This window comes from Rhea pennata, chromosome 7 (genome assembly GCF_028389875.1).
Source record: "Rhea pennata isolate bPtePen1 chromosome 7, bPtePen1.pri, whole genome shotgun sequence".
NCBI lineage: Eukaryota > Metazoa > Chordata > Aves > Rheiformes > Rheidae > Rhea > Rhea pennata.
The window spans coordinates 16,282,035-16,306,258 of NC_084669.1; the positions used below are offsets into that span (position 1 = coordinate 16,282,035).

General features: G+C 52.2%; 2 protein-coding genes across 4 annotated transcripts in view; one reads left to right on the forward strand and one right to left on the reverse strand.

Annotated features, from left to right (window-relative positions):
* Positions 1-800: 800 nt before the first annotated feature.
* Positions 801-21,710, forward strand: ABCC2 (ATP binding cassette subfamily C member 2). The gene is made up of 32 exons (XM_062580553.1): positions 801-842; positions 1,408-1,581; positions 2,071-2,196; positions 3,842-3,976; positions 4,356-4,478; positions 4,869-4,924; positions 5,358-5,589; positions 6,184-6,365; positions 6,944-7,121; positions 7,659-7,913; positions 8,376-8,441; positions 8,968-9,105; positions 9,446-9,592; positions 9,913-9,997; positions 10,318-10,384; positions 10,594-10,720; positions 10,946-11,122; positions 11,709-11,876; positions 12,198-12,384; positions 13,234-13,366; positions 13,804-13,909; positions 14,222-14,441; positions 14,885-15,039; positions 16,843-16,998; positions 17,108-17,307; positions 18,283-18,409; positions 18,824-18,925; positions 19,021-19,164; positions 19,646-19,804; positions 19,972-20,138; positions 20,543-20,737; positions 21,127-21,710. Exons 1-32 carry the CDS (start codon positions 801-803, stop codon positions 21,254-21,256), a joined length of 4,659 nt encoding a protein of 1,552 aa, XP_062436537.1. The 3' UTR covers positions 21,257-21,710.
* Positions 21,577-24,224, reverse strand: part of DNMBP (dynamin binding protein) — a 39,922-nt gene continuing 37,274 nt past the window's right edge. For all 3 annotated transcript variants that reach the window (XM_062580552.1, XM_062580551.1, XM_062580550.1), the window contains one exon: positions 21,577-23,935. In XM_062580552.1, coding sequence (XP_062436536.1) covers positions 23,750-23,935 — 186 coding nt within the window. In that variant the 3' untranslated portion in view covers positions 21,577-23,749. The remainder of the gene's footprint in view (positions 23,936-24,224) is intronic.

Here is a 24,224-nt window from a genome sequence, read left to right on the forward strand (position 1 = left end):
GATAGCCATCCTCCCTGGGAATGGTCCTCTGACTGTCTCAGATTGGGGATTTGCCTTAGAAAGAAATTTCAAAGTCTTCTTGGCTTGGCAGTCAGCCGACTGCTATGACATGCAGCTTCAAACTCTGTGAACATAGAGACATGGGAAAGGGAGAAGCAATGGGGAGAGATGGGAAAATCTCCAGTCTCTGCAGACAAGAAAAAGTTGGTGAAAGGAACCACTTCTGGCTCATGAAGAATGTGAGATTAACTCAACTGCCTGACTTAGCAGGTCTCGAGGTCCAGAGCTCTGCTGATGGCCCAGGACTCCTCTTTGGACTGGCACATGAGAAAAGAGTTAGTGTTCTCTCTGGCACCTGAGGGTCTAGGCTTTGTTTGGCTTTTTGGCAGTATATGGCAGGCTTGTTGCACCAAAGTAGGTTGTCTTTTGTGGATCAACACAAGCTTATCTCATATAGTGTGCACAGATAAAGGCTGTGATTTCTGAGCCATGGCTATGGTGTCCTGCAATGACTATGTGACAACAACTTTCTTGCATCTTCTCTAGTATCTCTGTCTTGGGACTTTCCTCTTCTCCTTTCTCTAGGGCCTCTGTAGTTTGCCAAGTTTGCTATCGGTCACTGCTTTGGTCTGTGGTATTGTACAATAGTACTAAGTTAACAATTAACTGCCTGTCATCAGGGACCTTATTACAACACCAGCAGTGGGTGTGGGGGGACTTTTATCCCAAAAGTCCACCTAGAAATCTCACAACCAGGCAGAGCAAGGGAAAGGAGCTGCTGTCTCTTCTTGCTGGAAGCCATGTCAGCACCCTTGGAGGAGTTCTGCGGCTCTGTCTTTTGGGTGAGTAGCTGTGTCACCCCTGATCACCCATCCTTGAGGCAGAACACTCAGTGAATAGAGAGACCACTAAATCCCAAGGCTCAAAGCACAGGCTTGTTTAGCTGGTGGATGTAAGTGCCAGTGTCAGGCAGAGGACCTGGTATTTGTGCCAGGGTTTACATGATGCTGAGTGCTGTACACTGCCAGGGCAGCCTGGGTGATACCCATGAGACAGTGACCCAAGTGATAGTTTACCAAGTGACCTCCATCTTCCCTTAGCCCCACAGCCCAGATGCGAAGGCAGGGCACCCTCAACAGACCTCCCAGGAAATGATTTGAGCACAGCTACTGAGGCTGCCTCGGCTCCATAAAGGGGTGGTTGTGGGAAGATTGATCAAGAGGGGGACCTTGCTGGAGGGGCTGAAATGCTCGCCGAGGGTCAGGAAGGCGGGTGTTGAGGAGGGGGATGCAATGAGGTTGGAAATGGGAAGAATAGGAGCTATAGGAGCACTGACTCTCAGGCTGGGAGTCAAGTGAGGGTTGGGCAGTCCTGAATGACTTGGCTGGCTGTCCTTTTTGCCCCCAGAACACCTCATTCCTCACTCACCCAGATGCCGACCTGCCGACCTGCTTCCAGCAGACTGTGCTGGTCTGGATCCCCCTCGGCTTCTTCTGGATTTTTGCTCCCTGGCAGCTTCTGCCTATGTGCAAATCCAAAGCCAAGAAATCATCTCTGACCAAGCTCTACATCACCAAACAGGTGGAGTGGGACTAAGGGAGAGTGGAGGGCAGGCTAGGGCAGTCTGGGATGGAGAGATGGTGAGCGGAGAGCCTCCGGGTTGGAGATGGGAGCAGGATGGAGAGAGGAGAGGTGTTGGAGAGAGGGAGCAATGAACTGGGGGACTGTCTGGTACAGAAGACTAAAGGGAGGCCAGGAAGAGGCGTATCTGACAGAGAGGATGACAGAGTGGGAAATACTTTTGAACTGTTGGCTCAGGTGTGTGTTGGGGCCTCTGACCTGGTGGCTTGTGATAGGGCATTGTGCTCCAAGCTTGAAACGACAGCAGTGCTCGTGTGGAAGTGCTGCAGGGGGCCCTAGAAAGCTTTTCCGGGCTGGATTTTGGTTGGGGAGGTGATAAATGGTATGTGGGGCGCAGTGCGACTCTCCCCAACCACATTCTCTCCTGGTGGTTCTTAGTGCTCATGATGGGCTGGGTCTCTCCTCATGAATGCTCCCTTCTCCACACAGGTGCTGGCTGCATTGCTGATGCTGACAGCAGTGGCAGAGTTGGCATTGACATTGACAGAGAACGTGAGGCAGGACGAGCCGCCGCCTGTCCAGTACACAAACCCCAGCCTGTACATCGCCACCTGGGTAAGGGATCACCTGGCAAATGTGCCTTATGTCACCAAAGAGATGTAGTGTGAGACTGTGGGGCCAAGCAGCACCTAACTGGACAGCAAGGCCGCTGTGTCCATAGCACAGAGGTCAGTGGGGAGCTGTATCTACCAGGGAAACATCTCTTGGAAGATGGGCAGGGACCAGCTCTGCATGCATATGGTTGGTGTGCAATAGATTGAGAGCAGCTATCTGACTGTACAGTGCTGCCTCCATTTATCCTTAAATTCCTTAAATCTGGTACAGATACCTTACCTGTGAGCACGACTGAGCAAATCCATGCCTGGCAGAGACTTCAGTAACCTTTCTATGTTGAGGAAGGCTTCAGATGTGGCCAGACAAGGCAGGATGGGGTGGTGGGAGTTCTGCACAAAACATAGCTATAGGCAATGCAGTAGACAAGATGCTGAATGTGAGGATACATCAAAAAGGACTTGGCTGCTTCTCTAGGAAGTGATGGGGATGACCCCAGAAATTGGAATTGTGGCTTGGCAGCCAGGCTAACAACCAAAACTGCTCTGGGGAGAAATGTAGAGCAGGGAAGGAATAGTGTGGGCTTCAGAGGACTGACTGCACAGTGCGAAGAGCAGTTCATGGCAGGCTATGCTACTCTGATATCTCACAGTTTCTCAGGAGTTGCTGCTGAATTTTGTGTGGAGATCTGAAAAATGCCACTGAGTATCTAGGCAGAGGACACTGGAGGGATGTTTTGGACAGTCATGTGAGAGAGAGGCACTGCAAGGGAAGCACACAGTGTTGGGTTTAGGCTCTAGGCCTTGAAGAAAGGACAAGGACAGATCTATGAGTCTGGGCTCTCTGCAGACTATTACTGTGGCCCCAGGGAGCTACAAGCTGTCTGGAACATGGAGAATGAGTAGAGAGTGAACTGGCTTTCATGGACTTGTCTGGGTAAAGTACTTGGTTACTAGGCTTGGTGGCCTATGTTACTCACAAATGTTGAGAAGCTAAGGACATAGTAGAGCCTATTTACTTGATCAAGTATACATGCAGAAGTACCAGATATCTTGAATAACATACAGGATATCGTAAAACAGTCCTAACAATGTCATAAAGCTCTGGAGCTGCACTGATGAGTAAAAGAAAGACCTCAGATTGCTGTTCTTGGTACTTCGGCGTTTCAGCTGGTTTCACATGTGGAGTTTATGAGAGACTTTAAGCCAAAGGGACTGCCATGGGAGGCTGCTGTGCTTGGCCTGGAGGCAATATTGAGAAGACAGGGGCCTTTTGCCTGGCCCCTGCAGCTGGACAGAGTAACAATCCCAGTGAGAACAGATAATGGGAAACAGTGTTCTGCTGTAATGCTGAGGTGCCTTCAGATTTGCTTTTGTATAGGGAGCCTGATACCTTTTTCTAGAACCCAGAAAAGGTACCTCTTCCTGAAATAAACCTTTGCCCTGTGTAATTGACTCTGAAGCTTATGTAGAGTTGGCAGTGAGTTCAGGCACGAGACACTCAGTATCCAAGGCAGTGAATCCCAGAGGATCACGTGTACTGGCGTCCCAGGGAATGTGACCCTGACAAATGTTTAGAGCCCAGGCCAGTCCTGCTGCCCCACCTGAATGTCCTCTCAGTGCTGTTTTGACTGTTTTTCTCCCACCAGTTCCTGGTCCTACTGATCCATGATGCGCAACGCTTCCGCTTGCGCAGAGACTCGGGAATACTCTTCTGCTTCTGGATCCTGTCCCTGCTCTGTGGGGTATTCCCGTTCCAGTCACTCATCCGGAAAGCACTAAAGGTTGGCAGGAAACTTTGCGCTTTCCCATTTTTTTTTTCCTATTCCCAAGGAAAATCCCTTCTGACTTCATCTCTTAAGAAGCTCCTGGTGGAGCTGGTCCAGCCACCTCAGGGACTTTGGGGAACAAGGAGAAAGCTTGGCAGGAATTGCTCTTTGAATTCTTCCTCTTCCTTTGGGAGGCATAAACTCTTTGTGACCAATTTCTCCCCTTATAGGCTTCTATGCAGAAGGCCAGGGGGAAGCAGAGAGGGATGGCTGAATGGGAGCTGAGCCAGAACACAGAGGGGCTTTTGTGCTGTCCTGGGGATGTTCCAGCTGTTAGGGCCAGATGGCCTTGAAACAGGCCCCAGTAGTAATGTTCGGCTCCCTACTCCTGCAGGCTCCAATCTCCGATGTGCCACAGTTTGTCCTTTTCTTCATCTCCTATGGGCTTCAGCTGCTACTTTTCCTTGTATCGGGCTTCTCAGACATCGCCCCAGAAGCAAAGGAAATCACCAAAAAGGTGCGAGGTGCATGCAGGTTTGGGTAAGGGGCTCAGGGTACCACGTCTCAGCTGGCATTGCCTGGGATAGGGTGTGGGTGCATCAAATTGGCTAGCCCAGGTGGGCTCCCAGCAGATGTTCTTCACCCCTGCATGAGGGCAGGCCTGGGAGCCTCAGCAAGGTGCACAGCAGAAGCTGGAGCCTGCAGCCTGGGGCATTCTGTGTGTGTGTCCAAGTGGATTAACTTCTGACTCTGGGATGAGGCCGCCTGGGGCTGGAGCTGGCACAGTTTGAAATCTCTGTGGTTCCTTCGTGGCTGAGGGTCCTGAGGCAACTCTTGTCATCACAGCTGGTTATATCTGAGTACCTGCGATCCCTTGGTACTCACTTCTTTTTGCTTTGTGTCCTAGAACCCAGAAATCACAGCTTCTTTCCTGAGCTCCATCACCTTTGGCTGGTACACCAGGTGAGCAGGTCTGGGGTTGGCATAATGCAGGGGCACGTTAGGGCTGGCACAGTGTCATGTGGGTGAGCCTGCATCCCAGGCTGCTTTGGGGTAGCTGTAAGAGCCACGAGCATTTGGTGCAGTCAGTGCAGCATGAGCTCAGGTCCTTTTTCCTTTGCTGCACACTGGTATCAGGTGCATTGGGCCAAACTTGCAGGTAGCAATGATCTCTTACTTCTGTTTCACATAGCAGAGAAGTGACGGAGCTGCTTGGGAGCAGGCGGTGAAGCTGCCATAATGTGTAAATACAAATCAGGGAGAGATCCACTTAGCTGCAGGGAGCTCTCCCTCCATTGGGGCCAGGCTGAGAGTGAGGGCTCAGTGTTTGCAGAAAGGGCTACCTCTCAGGTGCTGTGTGAGGACCTTGCTGAGGGAAGGTTTCTATGCCCCGCAGCATGGTTTTCAAGGGCTATCGCAAGCCCTTGGAGATGGAAGATCTCTGGGAATTGAAAGATAAAGACAAGACAAAGATTATTTCTGCCATATTGGAGAAGAATATGAAGACCACGATAAAGAAGGCCCAAGCAGAAATGGAGAAACGGAAACGCAAGAAGAGACTCCGGGAAAGTGACCCAGACCATGGGAACAAAATGAGCAAGGCCCAGAGTCAAGATATCTTGGTGCTGGTAAATCCCTTCCCACTCCTGGCTTTGTGTGGGACTCAAAGATCCAGGCCCAGCCATATGGAATAGGGTCACCTCATCCCCCTGCAGCCACCACTGCTGAGTTATCCTGATTCTGCAGGGCTATGGGCAAGGATGGGAAACTATGACATAGTCTCCTCTGTCCTGAGCATATCCCTTTGTTTTGGGAGACCAGGAAAGTCTCCATCCTTCTGCCCTACAGAAGGTCAGGAACCACCCTCAAGTCTGCAGTGCAAACAGCTCTCTTATCTCTGTCTTTCCCTTCCCCAAATACCTCCCAGCAATGAGGTCCGAGAGAATCACCTTGTATCAGGTTCCAGCCTCAGATCTTTCTGAGGTGCCTGACTTTGGGTCACGTGGGGTCAGGCTAGTCTTGGGATTACAACAGTTGTCTTTTGAGCGTCTGAATCAAGAAAGTAGATGTTAGTATTAGGGGTGTATGATATGTGACCAGTGAGAGGGAACATGAGTGGAGTTAAAGGTAAGGCCTCATTCAGGATGCCTGACCTGGGGGCTATGGGAATAGTGGAAGAAGCCTATGCAACCATCTTTACTTACTTGTGGGTTTCCCTCTAGGAGGAGAAGCAGATAAAGGGAAAGAGGAAGAGGGCCAAAGGAAACTCTGACCCTGGCAAGGATTTCCCTAAAGGCTGGTTGCTGAAAACCCTGCTTAAGACCTTCTGGCAGAACCTCCTGCTGTCGGTGGCTTTCAAGCTGGTGCATGATGGACTAGTGTTTGTCAGCCCCCAGCTGCTGAAGTGAGTCCTTCCTCTCCTCCCCTGTCCATGCGCTATCTAGGCCTTCCACTCAGCCTCACCACTGCATGTGCAGCACCCAATCCAACCACTTTCTTACATGCACATGTCCCAACTCCACACCCTGGGGACTTCTTTTGCTCCCACCAAAGCTATGAGAACCTCTTGGGTTGCAATTTAATGAACAGCTGAACTGATCTGAGCTCGTTCCCAGCCACCAAGGACAAGGGCTTGCTCCCTGCTCCCTACCTCCTTCTTCAGGCAATTGTGTTCCCTCCCTAGAAATGGCTCTGACTCTCATTGGGTCCATTCATGTATCAGTTCAGTTCAGCCCAACAGGACCTGCCTAGTGTATTTTGCAGAGTGTCTGTGGATGATCTGACAGCAATGACCCACTGCTATACATGAAATGCAGTCTTCCTTGGATGGGGTGACCCGAGCTCCCTGAGCATAGAGTCAGCTGTTTGAATAGGGTCTCTGTAACTGCTCCCAGGAGGATCCTCTCTGTGTGTTGATCTGGAGCACTCTGCTTGGGTCTGTCTTAGTAGGTTGGGTGTCTCATGAGTTGCTCTCCCCCCCAGGCTGCTGATCAACTTTGTGTCAGATCCAGAGGCATTTGCCTGGCAAGGCTACCTGTATGCCATCCTGCTCTTCTTGGTAGCGATGATTCAGTCCATCTGCTTGCAGCAGCACTTCCACTTGTGCTTCCAGCTTGGCATATCTGTGCGTGCCAGTCTCATGGCTGCCATCTACAAGAAGGTTGGTATGGCCTTGTCAGCACCCTCTGTCTGCTACTTCCCAGCTGGGCGGGGGATATCAGCACCCTTTGCCTGCCACATCAATCTAGGACAACTAGGGTATAAACTCTTTACTACCCAGAAAGACATGTGGAGAACTCAGCTTGTGGGATACCTGCCAAGTGCTGGAGACACTAGGGGTGCTAGCTCTGCCCAGGATATGGGTGTTGCAGCTGTGTGTTTACTAGCTAGCAAAGGCTGGGAAGCTTTCTCTTAACAGCAGGGCAAGATCTAGGATAACTGCTGCTGGGATTCCTGCATAGGGGACGTGTTTGACCCCAGCAATGCAGTGGCTCCTAGTGTATGGATGGTGATGAGAGCACACATGGTTGGCAGAGTGGTATCCAGGAGCAAACCCAGGAGCAGTTTCAGCCTGGCCTGCTAATTCCCTGCTCTGTGTCATGCTGCTGGCATCCAGGCTGCTCCCAGACAGGCCCGCAGTGACTATGCTCGCTCTCTCGCTCTCTCTCTCTCTCTCTCTCTCTCTCTCTCTCTCCAGGCACTCACTGTATCCAGTGCCACTCGCAAAGAGTCCACAGTGGGAGAGACTGTGAATTTGATGTCCGCTGATGCCCAGAGGTTCATGGACATGGCCAACTTCGTTCACCAGCTCTGGTCATGCCCTCTGCAAATTGTCCTCTCCGTCATATTTCTGTGGATGGAGCTGGGCCCCTCTGTCCTTGCTGGTATTGGAGTGATGGTGCTGCTCATCCCTATAAACGGGTTCCTGATTGTCAAGGCCAAAGGCATCCAGGTCAGTGGTGGTGCAAGTTCCTTCCTGCCTCCCCAACTCCTAAGGCCTATTGCTGTTCCCTCAACTTGTTTTCCACGTTCTTTTCCCTGTTACACTACAGGTCTTTTCCAGCTTGGGAAGTTCATCTTACTTTAGCTGGGTGGGTCCTAGCCTAAACTGAGGGGCAATGAGTGGGTGAGGTGAGCAGGACACAGATGAGATCTGTTCTACCAGTTGAACCTGAACAGGGCTGAGTATAGCCTTGAGAATTGAAAGCAAGATATTACCTAAAATAAAGTATAGTTCTAGTTTCTAGCTGACAACAGAGCTGCAGGGAGCCAAGGTCCAACTTTGTGACACTGCTCCTTGGGGTTCTGGGATCGCCATTCCCTTCCCTTCTGCAACGTGGATGTATTTCCATGGGTGAGCTGAGCTGTTGTCAGATTTGGGCATAGGTGCGACCTCTGGCCCTTCTGTTTGCAGGTGAAGAACATGAAGAACAAAGATGAACGCATGAAAATAATGAATGAAATCCTCAGCGGAATTAAGGCAAGCAGTAGGATGTCCCCAGGCAGCTGTTGTAGCCTTCCCCTGTGGCACCCCTCTTCTTGTATGCTATACTTGGAGGCAGTGCACTTTTACAACTCTGCAACACCTGAATTGTAGTCTAGCTTGGGACCATGGTCTCTGAGGCAGCCAAGTCTCAATTCCTGCAATTCCCTTGGCTTCCTCACCTTGCAAAAGTTTGACTGGGGAGGAGCTGGGGGTAGCTGGACCAAACCTTGGGAGCTACAAAGAGGGTTTCCAGGAAATTTCCTGGAGAACCATGGTGGGGAGCAGGCTGCTGTGATGGCAGAGGGGCTCTCAGTGACCTGGTAAGCTGAGGATGAGGAGTGGGAAGCTGTGGGGAAGTGCCCTGAGCTGTGGGCCAGGATGGGGCAGGAGAGATGCAGTGAGCAAACAGGCTTCTGAGCAAGTCAGGTGTCGGTGCTGAAGGTGCTGGGACCTAGAGAGCTGAGTTTGGAGATGGGCATTCCTTTGAGGCTAACATCTGCTCATCCTGGTTACTCCACAGATTCTGAAGCTTTTTGCCTGGGAGCCCTCATTTGAGAAACGAATCAAGGAGATCCGGGCACATGAGCTCAGGAACTTGTTGAGTTTTTCTTACCTGCAGTCAGTCTCCATCTTTGCCTTCACCTGCGCCCCCTTCATGGTGAGTGCCAGCAGCCTGGGGAGGACCTGGCCTGCACCTTTATCAGATCTGGGATAAGCCTGTGTCCAGGGGAATGGGAGAGATTGGGGACCTCAGCTGGAGTGCAGCAAGGAGATTTGGAGGTGTGGGATGACAGATTCCCAGCAGGCAGAGTAGGGTCCTGGCTGCTGGCAGGACAGCACATTGGGTAAAAGGATCTGCATCACAGTGGAGAGACAGGGCCCGGAGGAGGAGGTAAGCACCAAACAGGAGAGTGCTGCAGAGGCCTTATTGGAACCCCAAGGTCTGGGCTGCACGCAGCCAAGGTGATGGCAACTTTCTCTGATGGTACTTGTCCCAGGTCTCCCTGGCCAGCTTTGCTGTCTACGTACTGGTGGATGAGAACAACGTGCTGGATGCGCAGAAGGCCTTTACTGCCATTTCCCTTTTCAATGTGCTACGTTTCCCCATGACGATGCTGCCCATGGTCATCTCTTCCTTGGTGCAGGTCAGCCCCCACATAGGGCATGGGGTGGAGATGGGGGTCTCTTGATACCTCTGTCCAAACCAGTACATGGAGTTTGGGGCTCAGAAGTTTGGTGGGCCTAGGGCTTGGGCAGCCAGGCTTGATATATTAGGCTCTGTTGGCAAATGGGTGTGACAGGACTCACAAATGTGTCGTGGGTTTGGGGCTCAGATCTTGGGGCTGGTGTTTGGGTGGGGGCTATATGCTTGAGGCTTGAGTTAGTGGGCTCTGCTCCTGGGGCTCCTGCCAGACCACCCAGCTGTGCTCCATGCCCACATGCCTCTCTGTCTCTGCCATGGTAGACCAATGTGTCAACTGGGCGACTGGAGCGGTACCTGGGTGGAGAAGACCTGGACACCTCAGCTATTCACCATGATCCCATTGCAGGTAGGCTAACATTCAGGTCAGTCCCTGTGGATCGCAGGCTAGACTCACCCTTTTCCACTGTGCAGACCCTCTCTGCAACGGGCAGTGCAAACCAAGCTGGAGGCAATGTGGCAATAGGGGGTAACACTGTGCAAAGATGGAGCTTTGCAGGCAGGAGCTAGGCAGACCTGGTAAGGGGCTGCTTAGGAGGGTTTGGGGCTGTGCAGGCTGGGGTTGGGGGTGTATGGACAAGGACTAGGGACTAGGCAGGCTGTGGTGTGGAGCATGCTAGCTGGAATGGGGAGCTTTCCAAGCCCTGAGGTATGGCTCTCTTTTGACAGGTAGTGCTGTGCGTTTCTCAGAGGCCACATTTGCCTGGGAGCAGGATGGCAATGCTGTGATAAGAGAGTGAGTGCTCTGCACCATTTAGGGGCCAGACGGGTGAGAAGAGGGCATCTTGGTCGCTCACGTACCTTGTTTGTTGGGGATGGTGCTTGGGTCTTCTCAGTGCTGGCTGCGAGTCCTCCAGCAATGCTCTGCTCTGCTTTGTATTGGTCCCAGGTATGCAGGCTGCCGCAGCCAGTAGTGCTGCTTACTTGGCCCTCATGTCTTTGCAGTATCACCCTGGACATCACACCTGGGAGCCTGGTGGCCGTGGTCGGGGCTGTAGGCTCAGGCAAATCTTCGTTGGTGTCAGCTATGCTGGGAGAGATGGAGAATATCAAGGGACACATCAATATCCAGGTGAGAGGAGCCAGCCAGTGTGAGGGGCTGTGGGGCTGGCTGGGAGCTCAGCACGGAGACTACAGGGCAAGACCGCTCTGGGATAGTGAGCGCACCAGGCACTGTCTGAGCAGCCTCCTGGCTCAGGGCCAGATTGATCCCAGTGAGATGAACCAGGGCTGTGGGAGCTGGTAGTGTTCAGACTGGTGCCCCAGCAACACAGCTGTTCTTGAATCTCTCTGTCAGGGCTCCCTGGCCTATGTCCCCCAGCAGGCCTGGATCCAGAATGCAACACTGAAAGACAACATCCTTTTTGGGTCAGAACTGGATGAAGCCAGGTATCAACAGGTTCTCGAGGCCTGTGCTCTCCTTCCTGACCTGGAGCTGCTCCCTGCAGGTGACCAGACAGAGATTGGAGAGAAGGTATTGGCTCTGGGTACTACAGGTTGAGGTGGGGAAAAGCAAATATGGGGCAAGCAGGGCACAGAAAGGGAGAAATGGATGTGCAAGTCCTGGGAGAAGGAGCAGGTGTCTCTTATGTGCTAGCAGGTCTGGGTGGCCCCTGGATGCATGGGAAAGGGGAGGGAGGTGGTAATGGTGGTGAGGAAAGGGACAGAGAGAGGTACAGTAGGCATACAAGGTTCAGCAGGAGAGTGGTGGCAGAAGCAGCCCCCACCATGCACAGGGGCGTAGTATGCGCAGAGAGGGGACAGCATGATGCTTCAGTGCATGCTCGTATGAGGGTGGCTGTCTGCACCGCTACCAGAGTGTGCTGGAATTTAATGATGGGAAGGAGTACTGGTGCCTGGGGACCTCTGAGGGCATATTGTGGGGTGCAGCATGCTGCTGGGGCCTACCCACACCTGTGTTGTAGTGGGGGAAATAAGCAAAGTGTGTTTAGGGAGGGCTGCCAAGCCAGCTGTTAACATGATCTTTCTGGGTATGGAGCAGAGCAAAGAGCTGTTGCCCAGTGCCAGGCAGGGGCTCATGGAGGTCCCCTCCCTTTCAGGGCATTAACTTGAGTGGGGGTCAGAAGCAGCGAGTCAGTTTGGCCCGGGCAGTGTACAGCAACGCAGATATCTACCTGCTGGATGACCCCCTCTCTGCCGTGGATGCACATGTTGGCAAGTACCTTTTTGAGCATGTGCTGGGGCCAAAAGGACTGCTGCAAAAGAAGGTGAGTGCTTCTGCCCTACTCCCCAGGAACTAACCATGCAAGAATCACCTGATGTTGTGTTGGCCATACAGGGAAGGTTCAGGCTGCTTGTTTGGGACAGAACAGGGTCCTGCAGGCCTTCAGGTGGGGCTACAGCAGGAAGGAGAGTCCTCATGGGTCTCCAGAGAGTTGCAAATAAGTGAAGGGTGCCCAATGGGTCCCCAAAGGTGGGCAGTGATAAGCAGAGGGGTTCCCAAGTAGGGGAAAGAGAGCCCAGGACTTGGGGGGAGAGGAATGCTTTGATGCTCACTGCTGAGTAACCACAGTACCACTTCGTTGCAGACGCGAATCTTGGTGACGCACAGTATCAGTTTCCTGCCCCAGGTTGATAACATTGTGGTGCTGGTGGCAGGAGCAGTGTCTGAGCACGGCTCCTACAGTAACCTGCTTGAGAACAGGGGGGCATTTTCCCAGTTCCTGAACTCCTACGGTGTCCAGGAAGAGAATGCTCCAGATGAGAATGTTGCAGGTACTGGGCACGCCTCTGGGCTGGGCAAGTGAAGGGGATGTGTGCGTCTTGGGATTATAAAATCATAGAACTTACTTCATTGGTCTGATCTGGCTCTATCCAGCCCAGACCCCAGCAGTGACCACTGTGAATCCTTCCTAACTTCTTACAATCAGCAGTTCAAGGAGTTTCTGCCTAAAAATTGCATCCAGGCATTGCACTGAATAGCCACCAAAGGACATATCTAATTTTTGAGTCCCTCTTAAATTCCTTTGTGTTTATGACTCCCATAATCTTCCCTGGCAACAAGCTTTGCACCTTAATGATGCCAGAGTAAGAAAGATTCTTTTGTTTTTTCTAAACATGATGTCTCAGCTCCCTCAGCTCTATAAGGTACAGTGCTTTCAGGTCAGGCTTAAGCTCACCATGCCTTGGCTCAGCAGGTGCCTAGTTGGAGCCTGGCTGCTCCCAGTCTGTCTCTGCAGGACCCATCTCCCATTTGTTCAGACGTGCTTAACCTCTGTACGCTCCTGAACTGGAGTGACATGACTTATCAAGTCCTGCACTTCCTGAACCAGCACAAGTCTCTCCAGGAGATTCCAGCAGTGACACTGTGATCAATCAGCAGCAGTGTCTGCCTCTGTGCAGGCCTTTAGCCTTGTCAGTTCTCCCTCTAGCACAGTACTCCAGTGGGTCTCTTCCTTCTCCTGCTATACTGAGCTTGCAGCAGGGTTTGTGGTGGGAGGACACAGGCTCAACCTGGGGTGCAGGTCTAGAAGAGAGGGGCATGAGAGTGGCAGAGGTGTGATATGTGGGATCTGCCCTCTCCTTGGTGCCTGACTCTACCCTCACTCTCCCCTGTGCCTATAGCTGTTGCTTTAGTTGAGGATGAAGAGCAGGTTGATGAAGACACTGAGCCCTGTGTGGAGGAGGGGCCTGATGATGTGGTGACCATGACAGTGAAGAGAGAGGCCAGCATCCGGCGGAGAGAGTTCAGTCGCAGGTGGGGACCTGACCTGAGCTTGCAACCCTTTCCCCTGCCTCCTGCATTGCTCCCTAGGAGGCAGGGATCCTGGGGAGCTTCACTGGGGAGATTCCTGAAGAGAAGGGCCTGGGAGCACCCATACTTGTTCTTACTAGGGGGTGGGCTGGTTCAGGAGCACCTGACCTTGCCTTTACTCACACTGCTGTATCACTGCCTCACCCTGCAATCTTGCCTGAGACTCCTACCACTGGCTTGGTTCTGCCGGCTGGGGCTAGGAACTGTGATCATATCTGGAAATGCCTATGACCTCCACAGCTTGTTCAAAGCTGCCTGAGTCAGGACGTCCTCTGGAGGGCTCTGGCACTGGTGTGCCAGTGCAGTGTGGGGACAGACTCCCAGGAGAGGGGGAGCCATCCAGCACCCTGTGACTAATGGCAAGCATCCCCTCCCTGCAGCCTCAGCACAAAGAGCACCAAGTCCTTCCAGGAGGCCAGGAAGGAGGCCCCCAAGAAGCTGAAGGGACAGCAACTGATTGAGAAAGAGGCTGTGGAAACCGGCAAGGTAAGGAGAATAGAAGAGACTCAGTGCTACAAGACCCCTGCTTTGGCGCCAAAAAGCCAGCACCAGCTGTCTCTGTTCCCATTGCAGCCAACAGGCACAAAAGGAGACAGTGCTACCTGTATGTGTGGAGCTAGTGGGTGAGGGTGGCTCTGGCAGGGTGGGCATGTTGCTTGGCACCATCAGGGTGGCAGAGGGAGGAAAAGTGTAGAGTGGAGTGCTGTGGGCAGCTAGGCAGGAGTCCCAAGGCTACATAGGGCTTGTTATCAGCTGTGGCTTGCTGAATGGTGGTTGATGGGCTGAACTGGTCCACAGGTGAAGTTCTCCATGTATCTGCGGTACCTGCGTGCTGTTGGCTGGATGTTTTCCTTCTTTGTTGCCATGGCCTACTTTGGAGAGTACGTTGCCTATGTGGGAACCAACCTGTGGCTCAGCGCCTGGACTGATGATGCACAGCTCTACTTGAACAAGACCTACCCTCCAGGGCAGCGAGACCTGCGGATTGGTGTCTTTGGGGCACTGGGGGTAGTGCAAGGTGATTGTGGGAACACAGGGGATGCTGTTCACCTCAGCTGCATGGTCCAGCAGGAAAAGAGCTTGCACAGCAAGGAACAAGGTCCAGCACTGTGTCTGTCTGCCCACTTCAGCCTTTCCTCCTGCTCCTGGCTGAACTGGGGACAGATATCAGCATGAGCCCAGTGTAAACTGCCCCAAGAAGACTGTGTTGCCCCCCTTAGGTTGAAGGTCACTGTCCTTAGCCAGCATGGAGATAGTGCCAGGGCCCAAGCCTCTCCAGAAGGGTTAACATTCTTCCCGTGTGATGAGATGTGGTTAATGGGACCTCCCAAGGACTGGCACAGTGGCCCCCTGTGGAGCTGCCAGCTTGGAGCTGCTTGGTGTGTCCTGTGAGACACAAAGGGTGCCTGGGGCCAGTGTCCCATGTAAGCTGGCACTGACTCCTTGGTGCTTTCATTGCAGCTGTCTTCTTATTCATTGCGACCATCCTGTGTGCCCATGGTGCTGTGCAGGCTTCCCGGGTTACACATGAGCAGCTACTCAGCAACATCCTGCATGTGCCCATGAGCTTCTTTGACACAACCCCAACTGGCCGCATCGTGAATAGGTTTGCCAAGGTAAGAGGAGGGCATGGAGGAGTTGTCTATTCTGGCAGGTGTGGTAGGTTTGGAGAGTGTTGGAGAGTGACATAACCCTGTTGCTGTTCAGCAGTGCATAGATGAGCATAGGTCAGGGCTTGGAAGGGACCAGGAGCGTACAGTGGATGCGAAGCTGATTGTGAGCTCACTATTACTCTCACTGTGAATAAGGGAAACCACATCCTGGGCTATGCTAGGAGAAGAGTGGCCAGCAGATCATCAAAGTTGTTACCTCTTCTACTCAGTGCTGGGGAGGCCATATCTGGATGCTATGTCCAGTTTTGGAAGCTCTGGATCAAGAGGGCTGTGGAGAAACTGGAGAGGGTCCAGAGGTAACTACTAAAACAAGCAGGAACCTACAGCTCATGTCCCATGGCAAGAGCTGGAAGGAGTTGGGCTAAGAGGAGATGAAGGGGGATCTGCTCACAGCCTACAGCCACTTTCAAAATGTAGCTACAAAGATGATGAAGCCAAACTTATCTCAACAGTGCCAGGCAATTCAAGGGGCAGTGGTCCCAGATGGTAGCTTTGAGAGGATCAATATGAACTTAGGGAGCACCTCTTCACCATGAGGGTGGTGCAGTCAATAAAGAGACTGTGAAACCTCCGTCCCTGGAAGTCAGTGAGACTTGTCTGGAGAGAGCAATGGCTGATCAGATCTAGTGCTGGGGATAATGCTGCTATGAGCAGGAGGTCAGACTGGAGACCTCACAGGGCCCTTCCAGCCAGCCTATCTGTGATTCCATGGTTTGTATACAGAGATATTGGGCTGCTTAGCACATCTTTATTAGTCTTCTTAACTTTTTGTTCAAGTTTTAGAATGGGGGGGGGGGGAAATACAGTTAAAAAACTTGGAAACATTACATATTTAAGGAAATTTTGACGTTATTCCTTATTCTATTCCCTTAGTCACATTTCTCTTTTTTGAGGGAAAAATCAGAGTTACCTGCAGCCAACTGCTGCTGCTGCTGCTAGATCCCTTGTCCATTCTGCATCCCTCAAGGGAGGAGATGCCAAGGTTGCAAAAAGGACAGCAGAAAAAAGAAGGATGGACTATGTAGCTCATTCTTTTCTGGGCCTGATTTGCACTTTCATTTTGGAGACAGGAGCCCTGTGCAAAGTTCGAGCACCTGCTTGAGGTCTGACTAACAAGTCATGCTCTTGGGCTATTTAGGGCATATCAAGTTGTCCTTGTGGTTACAGATTCACAACAGTCTCTGCTATGCAAATGAGACTCATAAAACAAAGGGGAAAAGAAAGTGGGGGAAAAGAGGCAGGTAAGTTTAATATACTGCATCTGCACTTCTTGGTTTGGTAACGCTTCTTGATTTTGTGAATAAAAATCTCTCTTGAGATCAAGACCATAGGCCTGCTAGGTATACTCTGAAATGAGGGAGGAAATGATGCCTACCTAAAAGAAGGGTGGTGGCAGGAGAGGATGGATGGAGACCTGAATGCATCTGAATGGTCAGCCCTGTCCTTCTTTCTGCCTTAGTTTCATATCCTGAATCCTGGGACTAGGCAAAGATGCACTTTCCAAAGTACACCCATACTAGAGAGGAGTCTTACTTAGAGCTTCTCTGTTAGTTCAGCTGTTTCCAAAGTATTGTCTGTGGCCCTAAACAGGGTTGTGACTCCCTACACCAAATTCAGTGTCATTCTGTATTTTTGCAAGCGTCTGACACTGTGTTTCCATATGGGTGTGTAGGAACCTCGTATGCTTGGTGCTTCTGGGCTTTTCCCTCTCTCTGGGGTTGCTGACTGCTTCTTTGTATGCTTCAGGACATCTTCACAGTAGATGAGACCATCCCCATGTCCTTCCGCAGCTGGCTCTCCTGTCTCATGGCCATCATCAGCACACTGGTCATGATCTCCCTGGCCACTCCATTCTTTGCCCTTATTATCATTCCTTTGGGCATCTTCTACTATTTTGTGCTGGTGAGTAATTTGGACCTGCAAGAGGCTTCTGCCCTGCACAGACCTATATCTTTGTCCCTTTGGGCTTTGTGGCTTTGTGTTGATAACAGAGCTGTCTCCTTTGTTTCAGCGATTCTATGTCTCCACATCACGCCAGCTACGGCGTCTGGACTCTGTTACTAGGTCTCCTATCTACTCCCACTTTGGTGAGACAGTATCAGGCCTGTCTGTGATCCGGGCATATGGACACCAGGAGCGGTTCCTGCAGCAGAATGAGAGCACTGTGGACACCAACCAGAAAAGTGTTTATTCCTGGATAGTCTCCAATAGGTGAGTTTACTCCTTATGCCTTAGCACAACCTCTGCCCAGGTGCTCCTGGGTGCTGAGGGAGGTCCATCAGATGCTGGAGTTCTCCCTGTTGATCTCAGGACATGCTATGAGGGTCTGGACAGGAAAAGGGAAGCTTCCACAGTCTGTTGGAAGGAGATGTTTTAGCGTGATTTTGAATGCTAGAGTACAGGCCTCCGAGAAATGTCCAGAGCCTGAGCAAGGCAGACTGCCCTGTCCAGGCCTGAGATGTTCCTGGTGGGTTCTGGGAAGAGGCCAGATGGCCCAAGCCAGATGGGAGTGCAATAGAGGCACTCTCTGGTGTTGGTGTGTTACTGAATAGATGCTTTGTGTGCATGAGGTTTGTACCATTTGAAGCTCCTCTGATACACGGTGTTACCAGCACAGGAGGTTACATATGAGACACAGGGGCTGACTAGAAGGCCAATCAAGCCTGAACTGGAAGCACTGGACATATAGGGTGACATACAGAACAGATAACAGAAAAGGACATGGAGACAGAATAGAGACAGGCATATACACAACAGCAGAACGGAGGTGGTTTACCTGAGGAGTGGCAAGGGGGAGAGTTAACGGGAACCACAAAAGTGAGGGGGGTTGTTTTGGTGAGGTGCTATGAGGTGACTGGAGGGGTCTTGATCAGGAGAGATGGGGATGGATGAGTCTCCTGGAGTGAGAAGGATTGAGATGACATAGGAAGAAACACAGAACTGTTTTACCATCATCTTGACAAATAAAATGGAACTACTTGCAGAACTGACTAAAAATCACATGCTACATGGGCGCAGGTACCATGTGTACAGCGCTGAGCTCTGGGCTAGGTAAGGATGCTAGTGTGATGCTGGTCTCACTGGTGGTTGCTCCTGATGCCCAGAAAGGGTGATGCTGGCTTCCTGTGTTGGGTGCAGGCAAACACTTTTCCCACTGCCTTTCACAGCCATGCTTTCCTGGTACAGGTGGCTGGCCATCCGTCTGGAGTTCGTTGGGAGCCTGGTGGTCTTCTTTTCTGCGCTTCTAGCTGTGATTTCAAAGGGCACTTTGGAGGGTGGCATTGTGGGTCTTTCCATCTCCTCTGCCCTCAACGTGAGTAGGCAAAGCTTTTCTTGCAGTTCAGGGCTGTCTGGGAGCAGCACTTTGATGGCTCTGGGCTGGTTGCAGGGTGCTGTATCCAGCTCTGAAACACAGAGGGTGAATCAGCTGGGATGGTCCTTCATGGGGAGGGGATCACCTGAGAAGCTGATATGGAGCCAGGGGAGAGCGTATCCCACTGCAAAGGGCTGCCTGCTGCTATGGGGAGGAACATGTTGCCCCTGTGCCTCAGATGCTGCAGCAAAGCTTTTGAAGGGCTGGCAAGGTTGGGGACACTGGCTAGTGAGTGGGGGGTGACAGGCCAGGCCAGGCATGCTTGTGCCCAAGTTGAGTCTCTGAGCTGAGGAGGGAAAGCTATTTTTTCATGGGTCTCACTGAGCTCTGCATCCTCTGGGCTGTGCCATGCAGGTGACCCAGACACTGAACTGGCTGGTGCGGATGTCATCAGAGCTGGAAACAAACATTGTGGCTGTGGAGCGGATACATGAGTACACGAAGGTGAAGAATGAGGTGAGGAGATTAGGGTCCAGGCAAATGTCTGCTGCACAACTCAGTGCTAGCCAGCACTACAGGGCACAGCTTCGTAATGCCTCTTGCACCCCCAGGCTCCATGGGTGACAGAGAAGCGGCCACCCCATGGCTGGCCCAGCAAAGGTGAGATCCAGTTCATTGACTATAAAGTCCGTTACCGACCTGAATTGGAGCTGGTTCTTCAGGGGATCACCTGCGATATTGGGAGCACTGAGAAGGTGAGGTGCCCTTGCTACACCCCTTGCCTAGCAACACTGTGTTAAAGGTGTTTCTGTCTTAGCTTCTGGCTGCAGGCTGGGGAGGGATGGTGATGTGGATGTTGCTCTTGGTGACTCCCAAGCTGCAGGGCACAGGCCAAGGGAGATGGATGACCTAGGAGATGGTGATTACAGATGCTTGCTCCCATTCCTGGTGTGCTGACAGTCTGTGACTTGAACCTACACAAGCCCTACAGCCAGCACAGGGCAATTGCTGATGAGCCAGCAATTCTGCCAGCAGGACAGCATAGAGGAGCAGCATGTGGGGAGACGGGCCCATCAGGCAGCAGAGTGCAGGGCTGGTGGGCCGTAGGGTGGAGCTGGTTCTACACACTTTCCCACAAAGATAGAGGGAGCTAGCAGAAGGTGAAGGGTGAAGACAGAGAGCATCTGCCCTGTTCTATTCAGCCCTGGCAGCTGGATTAAATAGCTCCTTCCACAGGTTGGGGTTGTGGGCCGGACCGGGGCTGGGAAATCCTCCCTCACCAACTGCCTCTTCCGAGTGCTGGAAGCTGCTGGAGGGTCAATCATCATTGATGGCTTGGATATTGCAACAATTGGCCTCCACGACCTGCGTCAGAACCTCACAATCATCCCTCAGGTGAGCTGACTCCAGCCTCCATGCATCCCACTGCTGTACAGCCTCCCCAGGCAGTTTGTTGCAGCCAAACATGGGGGCTTGCAGCCGCTGCAGGGCAGTCTGTAGCTGCCATCCCTGCTGAGTGGCCACAGTCAGCATGGAGGGACTCCCTGTGCTTTCCCTGGCAGGACCCTGTGCTCTTCTCTGGGACTCTACGGATGAACCTGGACCCCTTTGATGAGTATGAAGATGAGGAGGTCTGGAAGGCCCTTGAGCTGGCCCACCTGAAGACATTTGTGCAAGACTTGCCTGAGGGGCTGTTTCATCCTATGAGTGAGGGAGGAGAGAACCTGAGGTGAGCGGAGGAGCTGGGGTGTTGGCCCCAAGAAAAAGGCTAAACGGGCCATGGTGGTGGGTGAGGACTCAGAGCAGCCTTGAAAGGCAGCCCTGGAGCAGAGCAACTGTCCAGGGCAAGCACAGAAGCTTTTGGGACTGAATATGAGTGAAAGAAATTGTCCAGGAGTCAGGGTTGTTCCTCTCTGCATGGGGGTCAGCATGAGCTAACCTATCACTGGTGGTCCAGCAAGCAGCACACAGCGAGGTGATGCTTGGAGTGGCAAATCATTAGTTGAGTTCAGGCTAGAGGGGCAGACACGGAGCTGGGGGTCAGAGCAGTGTATGGGAGCTTGGCCTGCAGACACCCTGCTGATTCTGAGTACATTGTTTGCGTAGTAACCCATGTTCCCTACCTCATTGCAGTGTTGGGCAAAGGCAGCTTGTGTGCCTGGCCCGGGCCCTTCTCCGCAAAGCCAAGATCCTCATCCTGGATGAGGCAACAGCAGCTGTGGATCTGGAAACTGATCATTTAATCCAGACAACGATCCGGAGTGAGTTTGCTAACTGCACTGTCCTTACCATCGCCCACCGCCTCCATACCATCATGGATAGCAACAGGTAGAGTGTAGCAAGGGGTAAATGGGCCTTTGGACTCCTGGGAAGGGGCAAGAGGTGGCTGACAGCAGATGTAAAGACACAGCCAGAGGGCAGGGGTGGAAAGCAGTGCTGCTAGGGGAGCAGAAAAGAGGAGGGGAAGGATGGTCGTGCATTACTTGTGCCTTTGTGGGGAGAAATACATTCTTGGGATCCTGCTTCTTAACAGTAAAAAGCGATAGAGTAGTTGTTGACAACCTTGACCAGGAGCTAATGAGACTGGCCCTCATTTCTCTGCTGGGAGCTGAAGCACGTAACAGGCCTGTAGGAGTGAGTGTGGTGGCAGGTGCTGTAGGGCTGGAGCTGGTGGCTCGGATCCCGGGAGCTCATGTGTTCTTATTCCCTGCTGTCAGGGTGATGGTGCTCCAGGCAGGGAGGATTGTGGAATATGACAGCCCCGAAGAGCTGCTTCAGAAACAGGGCCTCTTCTCTGCGATGGCAAAGGATGCTGGCATTATAAGTGCACAAACCACCGTCCTCTAGCTGGAGTAGTGTGTGGTGTGCAGTCACACGCTTGGACTCATTGAGCAGGTGCCTGGATCTCCCTGCACTGGCCTGCCCAGGAATTTGTCTCTGCAGCTGGGGAAAGGATGCCATCTCTGCAGCAAAGGGAGAAGATGGCTTCCCTGGCTGTCAGGGACAGAGGCTATGGACCTGAGTGAGCTGTTAACCTTGCTACTATACCCTGCCTGCTGTGCATGAGGACTGCAGTTGTTTAACTTATTCCAGTACAGAGGGGAAGTCATCCATCAGATGGAGAGACTGTGGCCTCCTTCGGATCTTAGTTTTTGTACCAGGCTAGGAGAACCTACTTGAAAGATACTGTATCACTATGGAATGAAATTTACAGTTTAATCTAGGAGTGAATAATTTATTTACTTTTTGTAAATGTTTCCAGTCTTCCAACTAAAAGCCTGATGGTAGGCATGCTCAATAAGCCTCAGTTTAGCTTAAAATCCTGTCCAGTGCTTGGGGGAATGTGGTACACTGAGGTTACAGACACACAAGGCTAGAGAGTCCAAATCAAGTAGCATGAACATAAATGCCCAAACATATGGCTCTGTGGGTGCCCTAATGGTCACGGCCAGAATCTCTCCCTCCACCTGTCCTACAGAAAACAGAAGGGATCTTATTGTTACTCCTGGATTTGAGGTGAGCCCCAGATCCACACTGCTGTAGGCACACAGAGGACCATGCTCCAGATGGCAGCTTTTTAATGTGAAAAAAAAAAAAAAAAAAAAAAAAAAACCGAATCCACCTCCATCACACTATTGTGCCAGCAAAAATATTCATAGGGCTGCAAGATGAGGGTTAAGATGTTTGCTGGCAGTGGGGGAGCCAGGAGTCAGGACCTAGCTGTTTTCTTTATGGCTGTATCTGCCTTTGTACTGTAAATAACTGACGGGGTTCTCGGGGCCCAGTTCTGACCATTGTAACCATTTTGGGCTGTGGTGCCAGACTACAAATGTGACTGTGGTGCAGACAAGCTACTGGAGAGGTGCAAACACCAATATGGATGTGCACACGCATGCACACATGTGCACTTACTTACACATGCACACATTTACTGTTGACAAACTCTTGGTCCTGCTCTTCTTTTGGGGCCGCCAGGCAGCCCACACCAGCATTTACAGCAGAACAAAACACTTCACTTTAGCTGAGGGCATGAGGGACACCAGCCACTCACAGCCCCACCTGTAGCATTTAACACAAAACGTGGGCTCTGCAGTGTAATATCTCTATCTATGGGGGGCAGTGCAATATCCCTATGAAGATTACTCTGAGGAGCGTTTCCTAGCACCTGAGCTGCAGCTGGCAAAAGCTGCCAGAGCAGAAGCATGCTGGACCATATTGAAAGGTAAGCGCCCTCCCCAGCCCCTGTGGGTCTGCGTTAAGGCTGTAGGCTCTGCCAGGCACTCCTTCCAGTTTTCCTGATGCTTGCACAGGCACTTCCTATATACAAGGGCAAGTTTTTATTTACAGAGCAGCAGTACAGGGGCCATAAACCCTCCCGCCCTCAGGAGAAAGGAGCAACCCTCCTCTAAGGCACAGCAGTGGGTAAGGACACCCCCCACACACACACCCGTCCTCCCCACCTCCCGCCAGCATAGGGCAGCACATCTCTCCTGGGGAGAGCCTTGCCCTCCTACAATGAAGCACCATTGCCAGAGCCCTGGAGCAAGTACAGGCACAACTGAGTCTTGCTCTTTTGGGGCATGCTGGTGCAGATAGGTCTTGGGGAGTGGAGACAAGGGAATATGGGACCTTCTGCTCACCTGGGAGACAGGAACATGATGGCTGGTGCTATCAGCAGAGACTGGATAGGTCTGTTCCTCCCCCCCCACCTGCCCCCAGCCCCAGGGAGCCCAAGCAGGCAAATGTAACATTATGGAGCTCTGCTGTGGGTTTTCTTGGTGGCTGGGTCTCACAGCAGTCCTCAGAGCAATTGCTCTGGGCAGAACAGAGATGTTCTGCCCTGGCATCCTCCACAGACAGGCTCAGAAGGCTCCTGCTGCTGCTGAGACAGCCACAGGGATCCTGTTCACAGGGCCCGGGTTTCTTTTAACACTATTTGGCTAAAGGTGGACTGGAAACTCAGTAATAGACTTTCACACGTTAAACCCACAGCAGCTTTTTGGCCTTAGTGAAGCTAATTCCTCCTGGGCCATGGTCCTATGCTGTGCTTGACTGCTACCAGCTGGACACAGGAGTAAGCAGCCCAGTGTGAAGACAACTTACCCTTGAACTTGCACAAGCTGCCTGTCCCATACCTGCCCTTGCCAACCCACCCTTCCCACTCCCTACGGCAGCCTGTGCAGCAAGGCTTGGGAGCGCTGTGCAGCTGTGAGGGACACAGCCTTGGCCCCTCGGGGCAAGCAGGGCAGGCTGCAGCACCCAGCAGGGCCAACCAGTCTCCCTGCGCCCCAACTGTCCCAGCAGGAACAAGGCACGGGGTGCAGGCTCCTGCCCATCACCTCACGTGTACTCTGTCTTTCGGATGTAACTGGAAGGCACATAGCCCTGCTTCCCATGTGCCTCGGCCAGCCACCACTCTCGATTGCCTGTGATGTCTTCGAACTGCAGGATCCTGAGTCTCTGGTTAGCTGACACACTCAGTTCATTGGTGTTACGGCCTTTGAAAGTGTAGAGAGCGTAATAGATCTGTTGGGAAGAGTGACAGCATGTGTCAGATGGCCTGCGCAGCTCAAGGTACACCATGCAGGACACATGGGCACTACTCCCCCAACAGGGACACCCCCCCCCCCCCCCCCGCATGCTGGCTTCTACCAGAGTCAGCCCTAACTGCCTCTCTCAGGAGAGAAAATGCCTATTCACATCCTAGTTTTTTGCATCTGCACATCCATCCCTAGGAGGCAATGCCTCAGCCCCTTGGGACACCTCTCACTGAAGGCTCTCAGAGAGGAGGATGGTTCCCTCCCCCCCAGTAAAG

What these genes read in the sequence shown, in the direction of transcription:
- ABCC2 (XM_062580553.1), top strand. Translation starts at nt 801, where the DNA reads ATGTCAGCACCCTTGGAGGAGTTCTGCGGCTCTGTCTTTTGG. An exon ending in ACCTTTGGCTGGTACACCAG is followed by an intron (nt 4,925 to 5,357) that starts GTGAGCAGGTCT and finishes TATGCCCCGCAG; the next exon opens with CATGGTTTTCAAGGGCTATC. An exon ending in TCCTGGATAGTCTCCAATAG is followed by an intron (nt 17,308 to 18,282) that starts GTGAGTTTACTC and finishes TTCCTGGTACAG; the next exon opens with GTGGCTGGCCATCCGTCTGG.